Here is a 16,026-nt window from a genome sequence, read left to right as displayed (position 1 = left end):
CTGCAGATGGCCTTGGCAGACACAGTTTTTTCCTGCTCTCGGTGTTCTGGTGGGATGTCCCACCCCAGGCACACCAGCAGCTCCCATGGAAGGTCTGCATGGCCACAGCAGAGTGTTGGCTTTGTGTGGGGACAACTCCATCCTTCAGAGACCCTTTAATGGGATCAGAGCTGCTCAGGAATCACCTTCCCAATGCCCTGGGAATGCATGGAAGGAGGGGCAGATCTGGTGCATTTGGATAACCAGGTGCTCCCAAACACCCGGGCTGGAGCCCATCACCCACAGCACGATGTGGTTCTGTCCCTGCTTCCTGCACACCTCAGTCCTGCTGCTCATTCCTCACATCCTTGGGGGATAAGCCTCATGGGGAACAGGGAATCTGTGCCAATCTGGAGCCAGCCTGGAGGGCAGGAAGAAGCACAGCATAGCTGGTCTCAGGGCACATCTCTCCCTGTTCAGGCTGTGTGGTTCACTCTGCCTTTGTGATGATCCAAGAAAAGCCTCTGGGTGTTTGCCAGCTCTGATCCACACCCGGTGCTGCCACGGAGGGAGTTCACAGCCTTGGGACGCAAATGCCCAGGGATTCTATGCAGAAGTCCCTGGTCCAAATCAGGGACTTTCAGCTGCTGGCAGGGGCTGTGTCACCGTGCAGGGCCATGGCCAGCACTGGGGTGCAGGGGGACAGGCAGGGCTTCCCCGGGCAGTGCCTGGGGCTGGTTCTGCTCTTGGGAGGGCAGTGGGGTCACCCAGGGGTCAGTGTTTGCCTGGCAGGAGCTCACATCTGCACAGATGTGCTGTGTGCTCACAGCTGCCTCCAGCCCCACATAGCCCAAAACGCTGTCCCTGGCCTGTCAGCACTGTCCTGCCTGCCCTGGATGCTGGGGACACTCAAGGCTGAGTCACATCCTGAGGTGACGAAGTATCCCCCACCACACCAGCCAGCATAGGATGAGGGGTAACTCAGATGTTTTACTGTATATATACATATATATAAATAATCTATATTTATTTATTTATGTATTTTATGTCTGTATATTATTTTTTTCCTGCCAGGATTAGAGCATGAACTCCTTAGCTCAAAATTCACATCCTTGGATAACCCCTCAGCAGCCTGAGTTGCTCTTTCAGATTAAATTTGCCACACTGAGCCAAATTGTGCATTTTGGAGAGTGCCCTGTCAAGCATGAGGGGCTTGTCCCCAAGGAGTGTATCAGCACTGAGTGGCACACTCGGAGATGCCACCACAAAAAAAAAAAAAAAAAAGGTCTCTGTAGTGAGGACAGCTCTGGGTGCACAGATCCCACCCGCAGCTGCTGCAGGGATAATTCCCTTCTGGTTCCTGCCCTGAGCAAGGAGGTGACCCGAGGAGGAGGAGGAGGATGATTCCAGCTCTGTCCATCCCGCAGAAGGGGCAGTGAGCCCTGGAAGCTGTTGTTTTCCGGGAGGGGCAGAGTGCCCTCGGCTGGCTCTGCTGGGCTGGGGAGGGAATGTCACTGCCTGGGCGTGACATCCCTGCCTCAGGGTGGCTGCAGTGCCCTCTCCAGCTGTCCCTGGTGTCCCGGGAGCTGGCACATCCTGTCTCTGGTACAGGAAAACCTCCCCAAGCCCTCCCAGCTTTCCTGCGTGCCACCTCTGCCTGCTGCATTTGATGTCACGGCGGGTCCAGCCGGTCACCTGAGCTGCCTCCTCCCCATCCTGCCGTTTCTCTTTCCCTTCCCTGTGGCTTTGTGCCGTTTTTCCCCCTCTGCGAGCTGATGTCTTTCTTTTCCCACTTCCGTAGCTGTGAACACCCACATGCCTTATCTCCTTCCCCCATCCCATCCTGGAGCCTATTTATACAGAGGCTGGCTGCTGCCCAGCCTGCCAGCAGGAGCGGCACGGGGCTGGCAGCGCCCGCAGCCCAACATGCTCTGGGCTGCTCGGGGATGTTTCCTGCTCTGCCTGCTCCCGTCCATCCTCAGAGCCCGGGCTGGCCCCCAGACCCGGCCCAGCTCCCCCCTGTGCCAGCAGGTAAGGCTGTTTGCCAAGGAGCACCTGGGCTGGGATGGCTCCAGCATCCCTCTGGATCTCCTCCCCACGGCTCTCACCTCCCTCCAGCCTCCATCTCTTTAACTTCCCCAGCTTTTCCTCCGTTTTCCTGACTTGGTGTTGGTCTCCTGTGAGGTGGTCCCTGGCATCCAGTTGCTCTCAGGTCCTTGCCGTGCCTGAGGTGCTCAGAGGTTGGAGTGCAGGAATTCCAGTGAGGCAGTTGGGAGCCTGAATGGGAACAGCAAGTTTCTGTTGCCTCAGGAAGAAACCAGCTGCTCCCCATCCAAGTTCCCAACTCCAGAGGAAACCAGAGCGAGAGGAAAGTGGAGCCTACACAACACCCTTCCTCTGCCTGAACAGGGATGCTCTGGACCAGCTGGGCTTGGGAAGGGGCAGCAGTGCTCATTCCCACTTCTCATGCCCATCTTGAACAGCAGCTGGCTTGCCTGGAGCTGTGGTTTGTAGCCACTTTCATTCACAACTCTGCTGTCTCTCCACAGAGCCCCACGAAGGTGTCTTGTAAAGGAGTTGGCCTGCGGAAATTTCCCAAGGAGCTCGGCCAAGGAATTAAATACCTTGAACTCTCCAACAACTTCATCCAAAACCTGTCAGGCAGCAACATGCCAAGATTTGGGCAGCTGGAGTACCTGGATGTGTGCTTCAACCAGCTGGAAGCCGTGTCAGCCACCGCCCTGGCTCAGCTGCCCCGGCTGCGCTCGCTCCTCCTGGCATCCAACCACCTGGACCGGAATTACTTGGCTAACGGGGAAGCTTTCCATCTGCTCAGGAATATAGAGGTCCTGGACCTGTCTGTGAATAACCTGGAGAGCCACATGGCCAGCTGGTACATCAGCAACCTCAGCAGCCTGAGGGTGCTGGATCTGTCTGGGAACACGATGACCAAGCTGCTGGCAGGGACCTTCCGGAACTCGCCGCGGCTGCGCCAGCTCGACCTCAGCAACAACTACATCATGGAGATCCAGGAGGGAGCTTTTGAGCCTCTGCAAGAGCTGGAAGTGCTGAACTTGGCTTTGAATTCCCTCCACTGTGTCTCTGGCTTCAGCCTCACGCAGCTGCAAGTTCTAAACCTCAGCCACAACGCCCTGGAGCTCTTCTCCTCCATGGAGGGAGCGGAGCCCTACCTGCTCCGAGTGCTCGACTTGAGCCATAACAGACTCCTCTCTTTTCCAGAGCTCCCCAGAGCCCATGAGCTCACACACTTAAACCTCTCCAATAACCTCATTTCTTCCCTGCTCCCAGGCTCACCCCATTCCAGGGAGTTTGTCCTGCTTTACAAGGAGATGCAGAGGTTCAACAGGACCGAGCATCCCGTGGCCGCTCTGGCACGCTTGGCTGATCTGGATCTCAGCAATAACCACCTGGAGCTGTTCCCATTTTCCTTCTTCCACAGCCTGGGCTCCCTGCACAGGCTCAGCCTGGCAAGGAACTGTCTCCAGGATGTGGCCAGGGAGTCTGTCTCCAATGGCACGGAGCTGTCCGTGCGCTCGCTGGACCTCCACATCAATGCCCTCCGTGCTCTGCCACGCTGGTTCTTCCATTCCCTGCCTCACCTGGAATCCATGGATCTGGGCTCCAACAGCCTCCAGCCTTGTGAGAGCCCGGAGAGTGAGCAGGGAAAGGATTTGGGAAGGGATTCTCACACGTCAGCCCCTGGAGACACCTGCACCCCCTTCTACAACGTGCCTCACTTGAAGCACCTGAGCCTGTCCAAGAACAGCATCTCCAGGCTGCAGCCCTACGCCTTCAATCAAACCCCACTGCTCTCCCTGGACCTGTCAGGAAACAGGAACTTATCCATGACCACGGGAGCACTGGGGGGGTTGGAGCTGTCCCTGCAGGAGCTCTCCCTGAGGGACAACCAGATGGACGAGGGCCAGGCAGCGCTGCCCTGCCTGGGCGCGCTCCGAGTGCTGGACCTGGCGGGCAACCAGCTGAGGCTGCTGCCCACGGGGCTCTCCTGCTCCCCTCTGGAGAGCCTGGACATTCAGAACAACAGCCTGCAGAGCCTGAGGGCAGCCAGGAGCTGGTCCCAGAGCCTGAGGGCCGTGGCTGTGGCTGGGAACCCCTGGAGCTGCTGCTCTCTGGGCTGGCTGGACGCGCTGCGCGCCGCCGGCGTGGCCGTGCCGGACCTGCGCCAAGCCCGCTGCGTGTTCCAGCAGCACGGCCAGAATGTCTCAGCCTGGATCACCAGCACTCCCAGCTGGGTCTGTCCCCAGCCCCAGGGCACTGCCTCTCTGCCTCTGCTGCTGGCCCTGACTGGCCTTTCCCTCCTCTGTGCCTGGGCTTTCTGCCTCCTGAGGAAAGGGAAGGCTCCGGGATGTGCAACGAGGAGCAACAGGGTGGGAATCTCCCAGCCCAAAGGAAAGGGGCCAGCTGAGGAGAGGCCACCTGACAGCATCACCAAAGTGTAGCCCAGACCTGCAGCCATCAGTCAGAACTCTAATAATTATTATTAATAATATTAATATTAATAATATTATTGTGGTTTAGATCTCACTGGTACCTGTGTGATTTGTGAACCCAGTGACAGGAGCGTGGTGGGTGCTGGGCTCTGAGCCACCTCCTCTTCTCCAAAGGGAGATTCCCCCATCCTCTCTGATCCCTGACAGAAATTAAATGTGGAATTTGGGGTGCCATCACACATTCCCATCACTTGGCACAGGAAACCAAGCCCTGAGCTGGCTGCATTGAGCACCCCCCTTCCTCCACATCACAGTGGGAATTGTCTCCATTTGGGCCACCTGGGTGTTTCCCAGCTTGCCCAGCAGCCCCTTTAAGAAGCTTTAATAGCTCTGCTAAGGCCCTGCTGCTGCTCCTGAAGCATTCCCTAATGCAGGAAAAAGCAGGAGGGATTGGGAATGGTGCTTGGTGGTGGCTCACAGTGCCAGGGTGGGGAGGGGGTTTCTGTGGGACCCTGCCCACCCCTCTGCTGCCTTCCTTTGCTGCAGATGCTGGGTGGAATTCTGTCCTGTCCTCACCCACTGGGATACTGGGAATGGGAGAAGTGGGGGTCTGCTGTCCCTGGCTGGCACAAGATGTCCCATGCTCAGTGCCAGGACCCTTGAGGTGACAGTGGCAGAGGCAGCTGGTGCCAGCACGAGGTTACTGCTGCCCAAGTCGTGGTCCTGGATGGATTTGGCATCCTCTGAGCACCCCCAAAGCCAGGGATGATCCAGGGGCCCAGACCCTGGGGAAGGCAGCTGGAGGAGGTGCTGAGTGGGATTGTCACTGTGTGGTGGTGTCCATCTCTCCCTTGAGTGACCTGTCCAGTTTCCCAGGGCAGAGTGTGAGCACCTGAAGGGCTGGGCCAGCTCCAGGAAATATAAAACTGAAGTTGCAGTGAAGCCTTTAATGTTTCACATCCACTTGATTCCACCTTGGAAGTCCCCAGCTGGGCCCAGTCACCTCCACACACCTGCTGGGCTGGAGCTGTTGGAACAAATGGGGCTTGGAAGTTACTTAAAATTCCAATTGCTTCATTTTCTTCCTTTTTTTCCTCTCCTTTCAAGCTTATGGTTTTACTGGGAATCAAAAAGGGCATTTTTGGTGTAAAATATGTCAGGACTTCATCTTCCTGTCCTTTGCTGGGCATGCAGCTGCAGGACCCCCAGTGACTTTGGTGGCCTCCACATTTCCACCCCTGCCTCAGTTTCCCTCTGATGCAGAGCTCTATGCCCTGGAGCCTGTCCCTGTGTGTCACCACCCTGCAGGACCTTGGGGACAGGAGGAAACCCAGCCTCCCATGCTGGATCTCCTGCTTCACCTTGGAGCTCCTGTTCCCTTGTCCCTCTAAGGTCACAAAAGTCTCTGTCCTTGTCCTCTCACATCCCCAGTTCTGTCCCCAGCTGATGTCCCTGGGGAGCCACAGCCAGCTGGGCATGGAGTGTCCCAGGAGCTGCTGTGCCTTCACTGTCCCCTGTTCTTGGGTGACACCTGAGCTCCCTGGGACAGGGATTTGTTTTCCCAGTGCCCACAGGTGAGACCAGAGTGTCCCTGGGGCAGGGATTTGCTTTCCCAGTGCCCACAGGTGAGTTTCAGAGTGTCCCTGGGGCAGGGATTTGCTTTCCCAGTGCCCACAGGTGAGTTCAGGGTGTCCCTGGGGCAGGGATTTGTTTTCCCAGTGCCGGGCCAGGTGGGTGAGCTCAGCACATCCCCGATGCCACCCTCCTGTCCCAGTGCTCGGTGACATTGCAGGGGCACTTCAGTGCCTTCACTGAGTGTCTCTGGTGCATTTTTGTGGCCTCTGCTCCTCGTTTAACCCCTTCCCAAGCCGTTCTTCCCACCAGGAGATGCGCTGGCTTTGTGCTGCCGCTCCCACCCGCGCTGGGGACGGGCGGGGACACTGGGGACGGGCGGGGACACCAGTGCCACCGGCTGCTCAGGGACACCATGTGCTGCCGGCACTCGGTGCCAGGCGCTGCCTCGGGCATCCTGAGTGTCCCCAGCCGTGTTTATCCAGCGTCCTGTCCCTGCAGAGCAGCAGCTGGCAGGGCTTGACCCCTTCAGGGCAGTGGCACTTGGGGACAGCGGCTGCTGAGCCTGAAGGTTCTCTGGGGGTTGAAGCAGCTGCTGGAAAATACACTAAAAATGCGGGGGGAGAAACTTGGGGCTGGTTTTACCCTACAGAAAAATAATTGGACTTTATCTCAGAGGGTTTTTCCAACCCTAAGGTTTCTGTAAAGCCCAGGGTAAGGGGGGGAAGGGGGAGAACTGAGGAGGGGCTGTGAAGGTGTGGGAAATGAGCCAGGGCAGTGGTGATGGGTTATCACCATTAGTGATGTCTTTGTGCTTTCCTGACACAAAGAAAAACAGGATTCTGGGCTGGGATCTCATGGATTTGCCAAGATTGAATCCCAGGGCAATATCCCCTTCTCCCTGCCCCAGGAACAGCTGGAGGAGCAGGACATGGGGTGAGCCTGTGCTGGCCCAGGGGACAATGAGGTGGCACCAAACCACGTTTGTGTCCCCAGAACCAGCACGAGGCCAAGAGAAACCCGGGGTCTGTCCTGAGCCCTGCAATGCTCCTCATCCGGAGCTTCCCGTGCTTTAGGGGAAATGGTTTCCCTATCCCAGGCGTGTCTTGGCATCTCCAGTGTTTTCTTCATCCAAAAGGAGGGCAAAAGATCTGTGGAATATTAAATTTTGAACAAATAAAGCGGAGATGCCAAAAATGTTGCATTTTCATGTCAGGCTGGAAGGCGGCAGGAGTGTAAATTTTGGTCTGACAAAAAAAGCAGCAGTGATTAAAATGTGGTGGCCATTGACAAATTTTCTAGAGAAGTGGTTGAGAAATCCAACAAAACTCATTCTTTCCAGTGGAAAGCCTTCACATTTCCCTGGACCTGCATTTTCAAAGAAGAATAGATTTTTATCAAAAATTTCCACCGAGCTGTTTCACTAACCCAGGCGGAAATTACCTTCCCTCAGCTCACTTCAATTACAGCAGGTTTTCCTTTCCATTTTTTCTTTTTTTTTTTTTTTTTCCTTTTCCCTTTTTTTTTTTTCATGATCCAGAGCTTCATCTGCTGCAGGAGCTGAAGGATATCCTGGAAAGAGCCTGGCAGATCCCTCTCTTCAGTCCACCCCATCTGGGCAGAGCAAGGAGAGCATTTCTCCTCCTCTGTGTTCAGACAGAGCCTAAATTAACCTAAATCTCCCCAGTCCTGATAAGATAAGGAAGATAACGAGTCCTTTCACCCAGCTGAAGGTAAATCCCCTTCCAGAGGGCTGCTGGAGGTATCATTTCTTTTCTTTTCCTTGACATTGCTGCAGCATCCACTCCTGAATCCTTTTGCTCTCATCCTTGTGTCGTGTTCTGGCTGCCTGGGATGTGCTCCTGCTGATTTCTCTGTGGCTTTGGGGTGGTGGCACCTCCAGGACACTGCCCTGTGTCCCTCCCATCCGTGGGGCTGCTTCCCATTATCCCTTTTTGCCAGAGCCACTCTGTGGCTGGCACAGCTCCCCTGGCAGCTCTTCCCAGCCCCGGGGGGAGGCTGGGTGTGTTGTTCATGACACTTTTCCTCCTCTCCAGGGGCTCTGGCTGGGCTGGGACCTCCATCACGAGGTGTGGCAGATGTGGAGCTTGCCCCCCCGGGTCCCTCTGCCTTGCAGAGCCTCTGCAGCATCACCAGATGTTCTGCAGCTGGATCCTCCCTCCCAGCTGTGCCTGCACGGGGACACTGCCATGGGCACAGTGTCACCCTGTGTTGTATCCTCACAGCAGATCTGCTGTCCCTGCTCCCAGGTTTGGGATGCTGTGGGCACAGGTGGCTCTGCAGGATCAGGTCCCTGCCACCCCCAGCCTGTTTTTGGTGTCTGTCCTGTGATCTCTGGAAAGGTTTCCCTGAAGGAAAGCTGAGCTCCATGGCTGGAAGGGCTCCTGCCACCCAGGGTGACTGTCCCCAACCTCTAGGAATGCTCCCAGTGTCCAGCAGCAGCAGGAACGTCATCCCCAGCCCCCGGGCTGTGGCAGGAGCTCAAGGAACGTCAGTGCCACATGAGCAGGGCCACCACCCCCTGCGTCACTGTCCCCACACTGGCACAGCCTCCACGCAAGGGGATGTGGCTCTCACTGGCTCACTCGGTAGGTGAGGGTGGGGAACTGGGGTCACTGGGGCCTGAAGGGACAGTTTGGTGGCAGGGGAACCCCTGGAGTGTCCCTGGAACTGCCACAGGGAGCTGGGACAGTGCATGGGGACACCGTGTGCTCAGGGTCACAAACCACTCACAGCTGTTTGCTTTGGCCCCCGAGTCCCAGCAGGGAGGGACACCAACCTTTGCCCCTCCAGGACAGCTCTTGGCTGTTCCTCCACTCAAGCCTCATCCCAGGAGCTCTGACCCAGCCCCAGCTCTGCCCCTTCAGCCCCTCCTGGAGCTGTCCCCTCCCTGTGCCCCCGGGCAGGGTGGGACACCTTTCCCTAAGTTTTCCCTGCTCCTTTGGTCTCCCCCTGCCCGTGCAGCCCCAGCTGGGGAAGGGAAGCCTCTCCAGGGCTGGGAATCCCCTCCTGCCTCCCTCCTTCCCACAGAGCTTGGAAGGGGAAGGAAGGGGTATTTTTAGCACTCAGCCCCCGGTTGTTCCAAGGATTGAGCTAAAAAGAGGAATTGACGTTCAAAGGAGGGCTGGCTTTGCTTTAAAAGGAAGGGTTTGTGCTTTTCCTACTACTCAGTCATTGCAAAACTTTCCTGTGAAGAGGGATTGGTAAAAATACCTCGGGTGGGAGGTGGCAGCCTGTGACATTGGTGCACAGTTCCCTGTGCTGGCCCTGCTCCCATTGCCCAGGGTGAGCTCCCACCCCAAAGGAGGGGATGGGCTGGGACTGAGCCCCCCTGTCCTGGTGCTGATCCCAGCTCCCATCACCTGTGAAGGGAATTCTCTCCTGCCAGCCCATCCTGGAGTGGTTCCTCTCTGCAATTCCTGCTCTCCAGAAGCTTTTCCTGACCATCCTCACAGCTTTGGAACCCCCTGGGAGCTCAGGTACCTTCCCAGCTGCCATCCAACCCCAGTGCTGTCCTGGAGATCCTCCAGGCCCAAAACAAAACATCCACACCCTGAGGAGGACATGAGCTGGAAGCCCCAAGGGTCAGAATCCTAATCACTGGGTTTGGTGTTTAGGGAATATAGATTTGGCTTCTCTCTGTGTTCCTCCTTTTCTCTCTGCCCTTTAACAATCCCCTTGTAAGTGTTTGGGATTTGGGAGTGACCAGAGACCCTTTCTCAAGGGCCATTGCTCCATCACAATGAGCCATGGATGCAAATCCCGAGGGAATCTTTTGGGAAGGACAATGCCCCAAGCCCAGTGTCCTGGTTTTAGTGATCCCAAGTCAAAGGAAGGTCACAGGGGGACAATAATCAACCATCCAGTCATGTCAAGGTCACAACCAAACCCCAATTTGGTTCTGTCAAGGAAAAGCACCTTCCAGAAAGAGGGGAAGTAGCACAGCCAAGGAGAAAGTGAAAGCATAAAAAATGGGTTTTAACCTGTGACCCTTTCCAAAACCTGGGGTCAGCTGGGCTTCTGTCAAATGTCACCTCCCACTATGGGAAAATCCCAGCCTACCTGGTTCCTCACGGGCTCCAAGCAGCACTTCTGGTTTTGTGCTTGTAGGCGGGAGAGATCCTGAGAAATGCACCTTGTGACAGGCATGTGCCAGCCCTGGTGCCCTGCCATGGCACCTTGGGCAGCCCCTGCAGGGCTGGTGCCTGTGCCAGCTCAGGGATGTGCACTCCCCTAGGTCAAGGAAATTGTGATTTTCAAGCTTTTTGTAAAGAAAATGTTTTAAAAAATATAAATGTGACTTTAAACAAAACAAACAGGAGGGGTCAGGCTCTGTTTGCAGGGGACAAGGGACAGGGCTTCCAGCTGTGCCAGGGGAGGTTTAGTTGGATATTAGGGAAAATTTCCCATGGAAAGAGCAGTGGTGGAGTCACACCCCTGCAGCGATTTAAAACCCACGTGGATGTGGCACTTTGGACATGGTCAGTGGTGGCCTTGGGGAACATCCTGCTCATCCCTCCACCCCCTCCCAGGTGCTGTTTGGGGACTGCTAAAGACAGCTGGCCCTCCCTCCAGCCCCTCCTTGTCCCTAACGCTGTGAATGGCACCGAAACCGCCTTTGTTCCCCTCCCCGGGGGGCAGGACCTGCTACCTCGGCTTCTATAAAGGGGTGGTGGGGCCGAGAGGCCCCAGCACCATCCCAATCCCTGTCCCAGCCCCAGCCCTGCTTCCAATCCCTCTCCCAGCTCCATTCCAGCTCCCAGCCCGTCCCAGCCCCATCCCAGCCTCATCCCAGCTCCCAATCCCTGTCTCAGCCCCATTCCAGTTCCCAGTCCCTGTCCCAGCCCCAGCCCTGCTCTCAGTCCCATCCCAGCTCACAGTCCCTGTCCCAGCCCCATCCTCGTTCCCAGTCCCTGTCCCAGTCCCATCCCAGTTGCCAATCCCTATCCCAGCTCCATCCCAGTCCCCAATCCCCATCCCAGCCCCATCCCAGCTCCATCCCAGTCCCCAGTCCCCATCCCAGTCCCATCCCAGTCCCCCATCCCCATCCCAGCCCCATCCCAGTCCCATCCCAGTCCCCAATCCCCATCCCAGCCCCACTCCCGGCCATGCTTCTCCCCGCCGCCGCTGCCACCGCGCTGCTGTGCCAGCTGAGCCTCTCCGCAGCCATCCAGTGGCTGTGAGTGGGGATCTCTCCTTCCAGACCCTCTCTCGGCGGTCCCTCGGGGCTCTGCGGCCCCCCAGTGACCCCCCTCTCCCCACAGCGGGCTGGCCAGCAGCGGGGTGGCGTGGAACGAGAGCCAGCACTGCCGGCTGCTGCTGCCGGAGCAGCTCCAGCTGTGCCGCCGGCATCTGGAGCTGATGCCCAGCATCGCCCGGGCCGCCCGCCGGACGCAGCAGCTGTGCCAGCAGAGCTTTGCGGACATGAGGTGGAACTGCTCCTCCATCCAGAGCGCCCCCAGCTTCGGCCCCGAGCTGCTCACGGGTAAGGGATGCTCCTCCCGGGCTGGCAGAGCGGTCCAGGCTCGCTTCTGCCTCGGATTTCTGGTTTGGAGTAAATATCCCGCCTTTATGTGGTGTTAATTCTGTGTAAGTTCCGTCTGGGGCAGGTGACAGACTGCAACTTCCATTTCAAACAGCTGCCAAAAACAAGAGGGGGAAGAGATGGGGATACAGGCTGGGTACGGATTGTGGCAGTCACAGGCCCAGAGAGAAACTTAAAGGATTTCTCCAGTCCGGCTTTCTAAGGCTCAGCTAGGATTTTTCTCAAGCTAGAGCCTCTTTCTCTACTGTAAACATGAGAGAAAGAAAGCCTGGGACAAGAGGTGTCTCCTTCTCTGACCAATGATCTGTCTCTATTTTATTTTTCACGAAGTGTCTTATTTAAAGCCATGGCTTCCTTCAATAAATTGCTCTTTCTTGTTCTTGCAAGAGAGTGCCCTGTTACTGTGTCCCTTCGCCGCTCCCTAACCTTTCTACAGTAACACGGGCGCAGGTTAAAACACAAAAATTGAGATGCAATGAGAAGAGAGCCTGTCTGGGCAGCGAGGAAGGAAACATCGCTGTTTTCTCCGCAGGAACACGGGAAGCCGCCTTCGTGCACGCCCTGGCCGCGGCGGCCGTGGCGCAGGGCATCGCCCGCTCCTGCGCCTCCGGAGAGCTGCCGCTCTGCTCCTGCGGCCCCGGCCCCTCCGAGCCCCCCGCGCCCGGCTCCCGCTGGGGGGGCTGCGGGGATAACCTGAGCCACGGGCTGCAGCTCGGAGCCGCCTTCACGGGGGGAGCCGCCCGAGCCGGTACCGGCGGCGCGCCCGGGCTGCGGGCGGTGAACCGGCACAACGGAGCCGTGGGGCGCGCGGTGCGTGCGGGTCTGCAGGGTGGGATGGGGATTCGGGGCTGGGATGGGGTGTGGGAGCCCCCCCAGGGGTGACACAGTGGGTGCGAGCCCCCTGGGTTTGCCTCTCTCAGCAATTAAAGGCAGCAGAGCCAGCCAGGTTTTTTGGGATGTCCTGAACATCAGGAGGCAACAAAATGGTTAAAAAGTGTGTTTGCAGACACCCCCACACACACTGCTGCCCAGACATCCCATACCCTTTCCACAACCATCTATCTGACACTTCACACCAGTATTCCCAGTTATCTGATATTTCACACAGTATTCCAGTTATCTGATATTTCACACCAAAACTCCCAGTGCTTCTTTCTGCCCTTCTCATTGGAAATAGAGGTCATGCTGCCCCACTCCAGCTGGGCTCCCCAGCCCATCCTGTCTTAGTGCTTCCATCCACTCCTGTTCCCCAGGTGAGGCCAGGGAAGCCTCCAGCTCCACTGCCAGATTCTCTGAGTAGTTACCCAAGGATCAGGTTCTTATCAGAAGGGATTGAAGCTGGGCTGAGTCCCTGCTTGCTCTGTTATATTCATCTCTGAGCTCTTTCATCCCTCAAAACTTCCCATTGGGAGTCAGTCCCTGGGGTGGTACCAGGAGAGAGCAAACTCACCTGTTTGTTTTGCAGGTGCTCAGTGACTCCCTGGACACCAGGTGTAAATGCCATGGGGTTTCAGGCTCCTGCTCAGTGAAGACCTGCTGGAAGGGGCTGCCAGACCTGGGTGAAATTGCCTCTGACCTCAAATCCAGGTACCTGGCAGCCCTCAAGGTGACCCATCGGCTGGTGGGGCCCAGGAAGCAGCTGATCCCCAAGGAAGGGGATGCCAGGCCAGTGACAGAGATGGATCTGGTTTATCTCATCAACTCTCCTGACTACTGCACCCCAAACCCCCAGCTGGGCTCTCTGGGGACACAGGACAGGTAGGAAGAACACAGCCTCTGATTCCAGGAGTGCCTGTACTGCTGGGTTTGGGTGTCCTGGGAAGCTGATGTGGATGGGCTGGGCTGAGTTTGCAGCACATCCCTGAATTCCTGTCTTGTGAGACCCCACCTGCACTGCTGTGTCCAGGTTTGGGGCTCCCAACACAAGTCAGGCATGGACATGTTCAACAAGTGCCTGTCTGGCCATGGAGCTGCTCTGAGAGCTGGAGCCTCTCTGCTCTGGGACCAGGCTGGGAGAGCTGGGGGTGCTCATCTGGAGAAGAGAATGATCCAGGGAGAGCTCAGAGCCCCTTCCAGAGCCTAAAAGGGTTCCAGGAGTGCTGGAGAGGGACTGGGGACAAGGGATGGAGGGACAGGACACAGGGAATGGCTTCCCACTGACAGGGTTTGCTGGGATATTGGGAAGGAAATCCCTGTGAGGGTGGGGAGGCCCTGGCACAGGGTGCCCAGAGAAGCTGTGGCTGCCCCTGGAAGTGTCCAAGGCCAGGTTGGATGGGACTTGGAGCAATCTGGGCTAGTGGAAGGCTTCTACCCATGGCAGGGGTGGCACAGGATGATCTTTAAGATCCTTTCCAACCATTCCACAATTCCATGACCCTGCTGCCTCCTGCTCTGAGCACACCAGCTCTGGGAGGGCAGCTCCCCAGCCTCACACCTCTCCCCACACAGGCCGTGCAACAGGAGCTCTGTGGGCAGTGGCAGCTGTGACCTGCTGTGCTGTGGCCGTGGCTACAACACGTACACGGAGGAGGTGCAGGAGCGCTGCCACTGCCGCTACCGCTGGTGCTGCTCCGTGGTGTGCCGGCGCTGCCGGCGCCGCCTGCAGAGGCACGTCTGCAAATGACAGGGACAACCCGCCCTGCCCAGCCCCCAGGCACGCCTGGACAACAGCAGCTCATCCCAAGGGATGCCCTCAGCAAGGAGGAGGAGGTTTGGTGTCTCATGGGAAACCTCAGACTGAGAGATTTTGGGAAGCAAAATTCCTTCCAGCCCAGAGTTCAGGGCAGCACAAAGAGCTGCCCTCCTGCAGCTGGTCAGTGGCCAGCCCTTTGTGTCCAGCTGGGAAAAGCCATTGATCATTCCCATTTCTCCAGGGGGAATGGGGACCCTGGGCTGCCATTGTCCCTTTGCAGGAGGATTCTGACAGCAGCCTGAAAGCCAGGAGTGATGGATGGATGGATGGATGGATGGATGGATGGATGGATGGATGGATGGATGGATGGATGGAAGGGGGTGGAGTTATCCACTGGGAGGAGGCTGCAGGGGTGGAATGCTGCTGCTTTGGGTGAGGGGGCCATGGGCAGCTCCTTTGGGAACAGGATTCTGCTGTGGGCTCATCCAGGATGCCCATCCTCAGGGAAAACACTGCTGCTTCAGGGCCCTTGGCAGCATCTCAGTGGAGACCATTTCTATGGAGATGGTGCTGCTCTCCTTGATGGCAGAGACACCAGGGACAGGAGAGGTCCTGGGGGCTGCCAAAACTGGGCAGCCTGGCAAACCCACCCCTGATTGTGTGTTAACAACCCAACCATGGCATTGCTGTGGTTTCTGTCCCCATTGTCAGAGGTGGGAGCCCACTCTATACACCAAATTCTCATGGCTTGTCCTTCCTGCCTCTCCCCCTGGCTCACTCCTCCCACCCTTCAGGACCAGTTGGAATTCTGGCCTGGAGAGGGGACACAACTCCAGGACCTTGGAGAAGCAAGAAATAACCTTGTGTTTCCTGTAAGTGGGGTTCTGGTGTGTGTTTTTCAATAAATGTTTAACTCTCTGAGCCTTGTTTTCTAGGACAATCTTTCCTCCATGTGCTTCTGAGCTGGTCCTGGAGAAATAGGCTATAAGGAGAGCCTTGTGTCCATAAAGCCTCATCTGAGGACCAGCTCACTTTCAGCTCTTTTTACTTCTCACTGGCCCAGATTTGCCTTTAATTACAGATCCCTGCCTTCCTCGGCTCCTGTTTTATCCCCTGCTCCCTCAGGTCTCCATCTGCCTGGGATTGGGGGCTGGTACTGGAAACTGGCAGTCCAGAGTTATTTTCTGATCCTTGAGAATGAGGGCTGGATGAGCCAAGGGTGTGTGTGAACAGCAAGGGTTTGGGAGCCAGGGATGGGGGCTCCCACATTTCCCTTAGCACAGAATCCAGCCAAGTGCTTGGATGGGATGAAATTCCTGCTGGTGCAGCCTTGGGAGAGAAAGAATGAGTCCAAACAGGTGCTGGAGAGACTCCACAGCACCAGCAGGACAGGTAAACGGGATGGGAATCCTCAGGGTGGGATTCCTGCAGCTCCCAGCATTGCCTGGAGGCTCCAGCAGCTTCACTTTATTTTTGGTTCCCATTGAGTGGAGTTGGCCGCGCTCAGCCCCAGCCCAGCTGGACGATTACTCACTTCCATATCCATTCCATCATTTTTAATGGTCTCTGTTGGGTCACGGAATCAATTCATGAGCTTTTCTTGTAAAACACTCCCCTCCCCTTAATGTGCTCCAGGTTTCTGTGTGAGCAGGGAGGGAATCAGAGGTGGCTCGGGAGGATGCAGGGGCTGGAAGTTGAGTTCCAGGAGTGAGTTAACCCTCATTATCAGATGTTAATGTGCCATTGACTGGCTCTGCCTGTTGCCATCTCCCTTCCGAGAGCGCCGGTAAAACCGCAGCTGCCCA

General features: G+C 56.8%; 3 protein-coding genes across 4 annotated transcripts in view; all 3 read left to right on the top strand.

Moving 5' to 3' along the window:
- LOC306808562 (diacylglycerol O-acyltransferase 2-like) overlaps positions 1 to 16,026 on the top strand; it is a 162,164-nt gene that overhangs the window by 130,795 nt on the left and 15,343 nt on the right. The window lies entirely within an intron of this gene.
- LOC306808458 (transforming growth factor beta activator LRRC32-like) lies at positions 1,669 to 5,722 on the top strand. Its single transcript, XM_079319070.1, has 2 exons — positions 1,669 to 2,010; positions 2,529 to 5,722. Exons 1-2 carry the CDS (start codon positions 1,795 to 1,797, stop codon positions 4,458 to 4,460), a joined length of 2,148 nt encoding a protein of 715 aa, XP_079175196.1. The 5' UTR covers positions 1,669 to 1,794; the 3' UTR covers positions 4,461 to 5,722.
- Positions 5,907 to 14,212, top strand: LOC306808453 (protein Wnt-11b-2-like; the record flags this gene model as incomplete). Of its 2 annotated transcripts, XM_079319065.1 has the most annotated exons (7): positions 5,907 to 6,128; positions 6,182 to 8,632; positions 9,500 to 9,648; positions 11,309 to 11,529; positions 12,122 to 12,399; positions 13,055 to 13,347; positions 14,038 to 14,212. In XM_079319065.1, the coding sequence occupies exons 4-7, from the start codon at positions 11,406 to 11,408 to the stop codon at positions 14,210 to 14,212; spliced, it is 870 nt and encodes a 289-aa protein (XP_079175191.1). In that variant the 5' UTR covers positions 5,907 to 6,128; positions 6,182 to 8,632; positions 9,500 to 9,648; positions 11,309 to 11,405. The 2 variants fall into 2 exon arrangements, with proteins under 2 accessions (XP_079175191.1, XP_079175190.1); XM_079319064.1 differs by having other exon boundaries at positions 5,907 to 8,632.

This window comes from Erithacus rubecula (genome assembly GCF_903797595.1).
Source record: "Erithacus rubecula genome assembly, chromosome: 15".
NCBI classification, from domain to species: Eukaryota; Metazoa; Chordata; class Aves; order Passeriformes; family Muscicapidae; genus Erithacus; species Erithacus rubecula.
The sequence above is the reverse complement of the archived record's forward strand: the minus strand, read 5'-3'. Positions and strand labels throughout refer to the sequence as shown.

Coding starts and splice junctions, on each gene's coding strand:
- LOC306808458 (XM_079319070.1), top strand. CDS start 1,795: ATGCCTTATCTCCTTCCCCCATCCCATCCTGGAGCCTATTTATACAGA. Junction 2,011..2,528: donor GCTCCCCCCTGTGCCAGCAG/GTAAGGCTGTTT, acceptor GTCTCTCCACAG/AGCCCCACGAAGGTGTCTTG.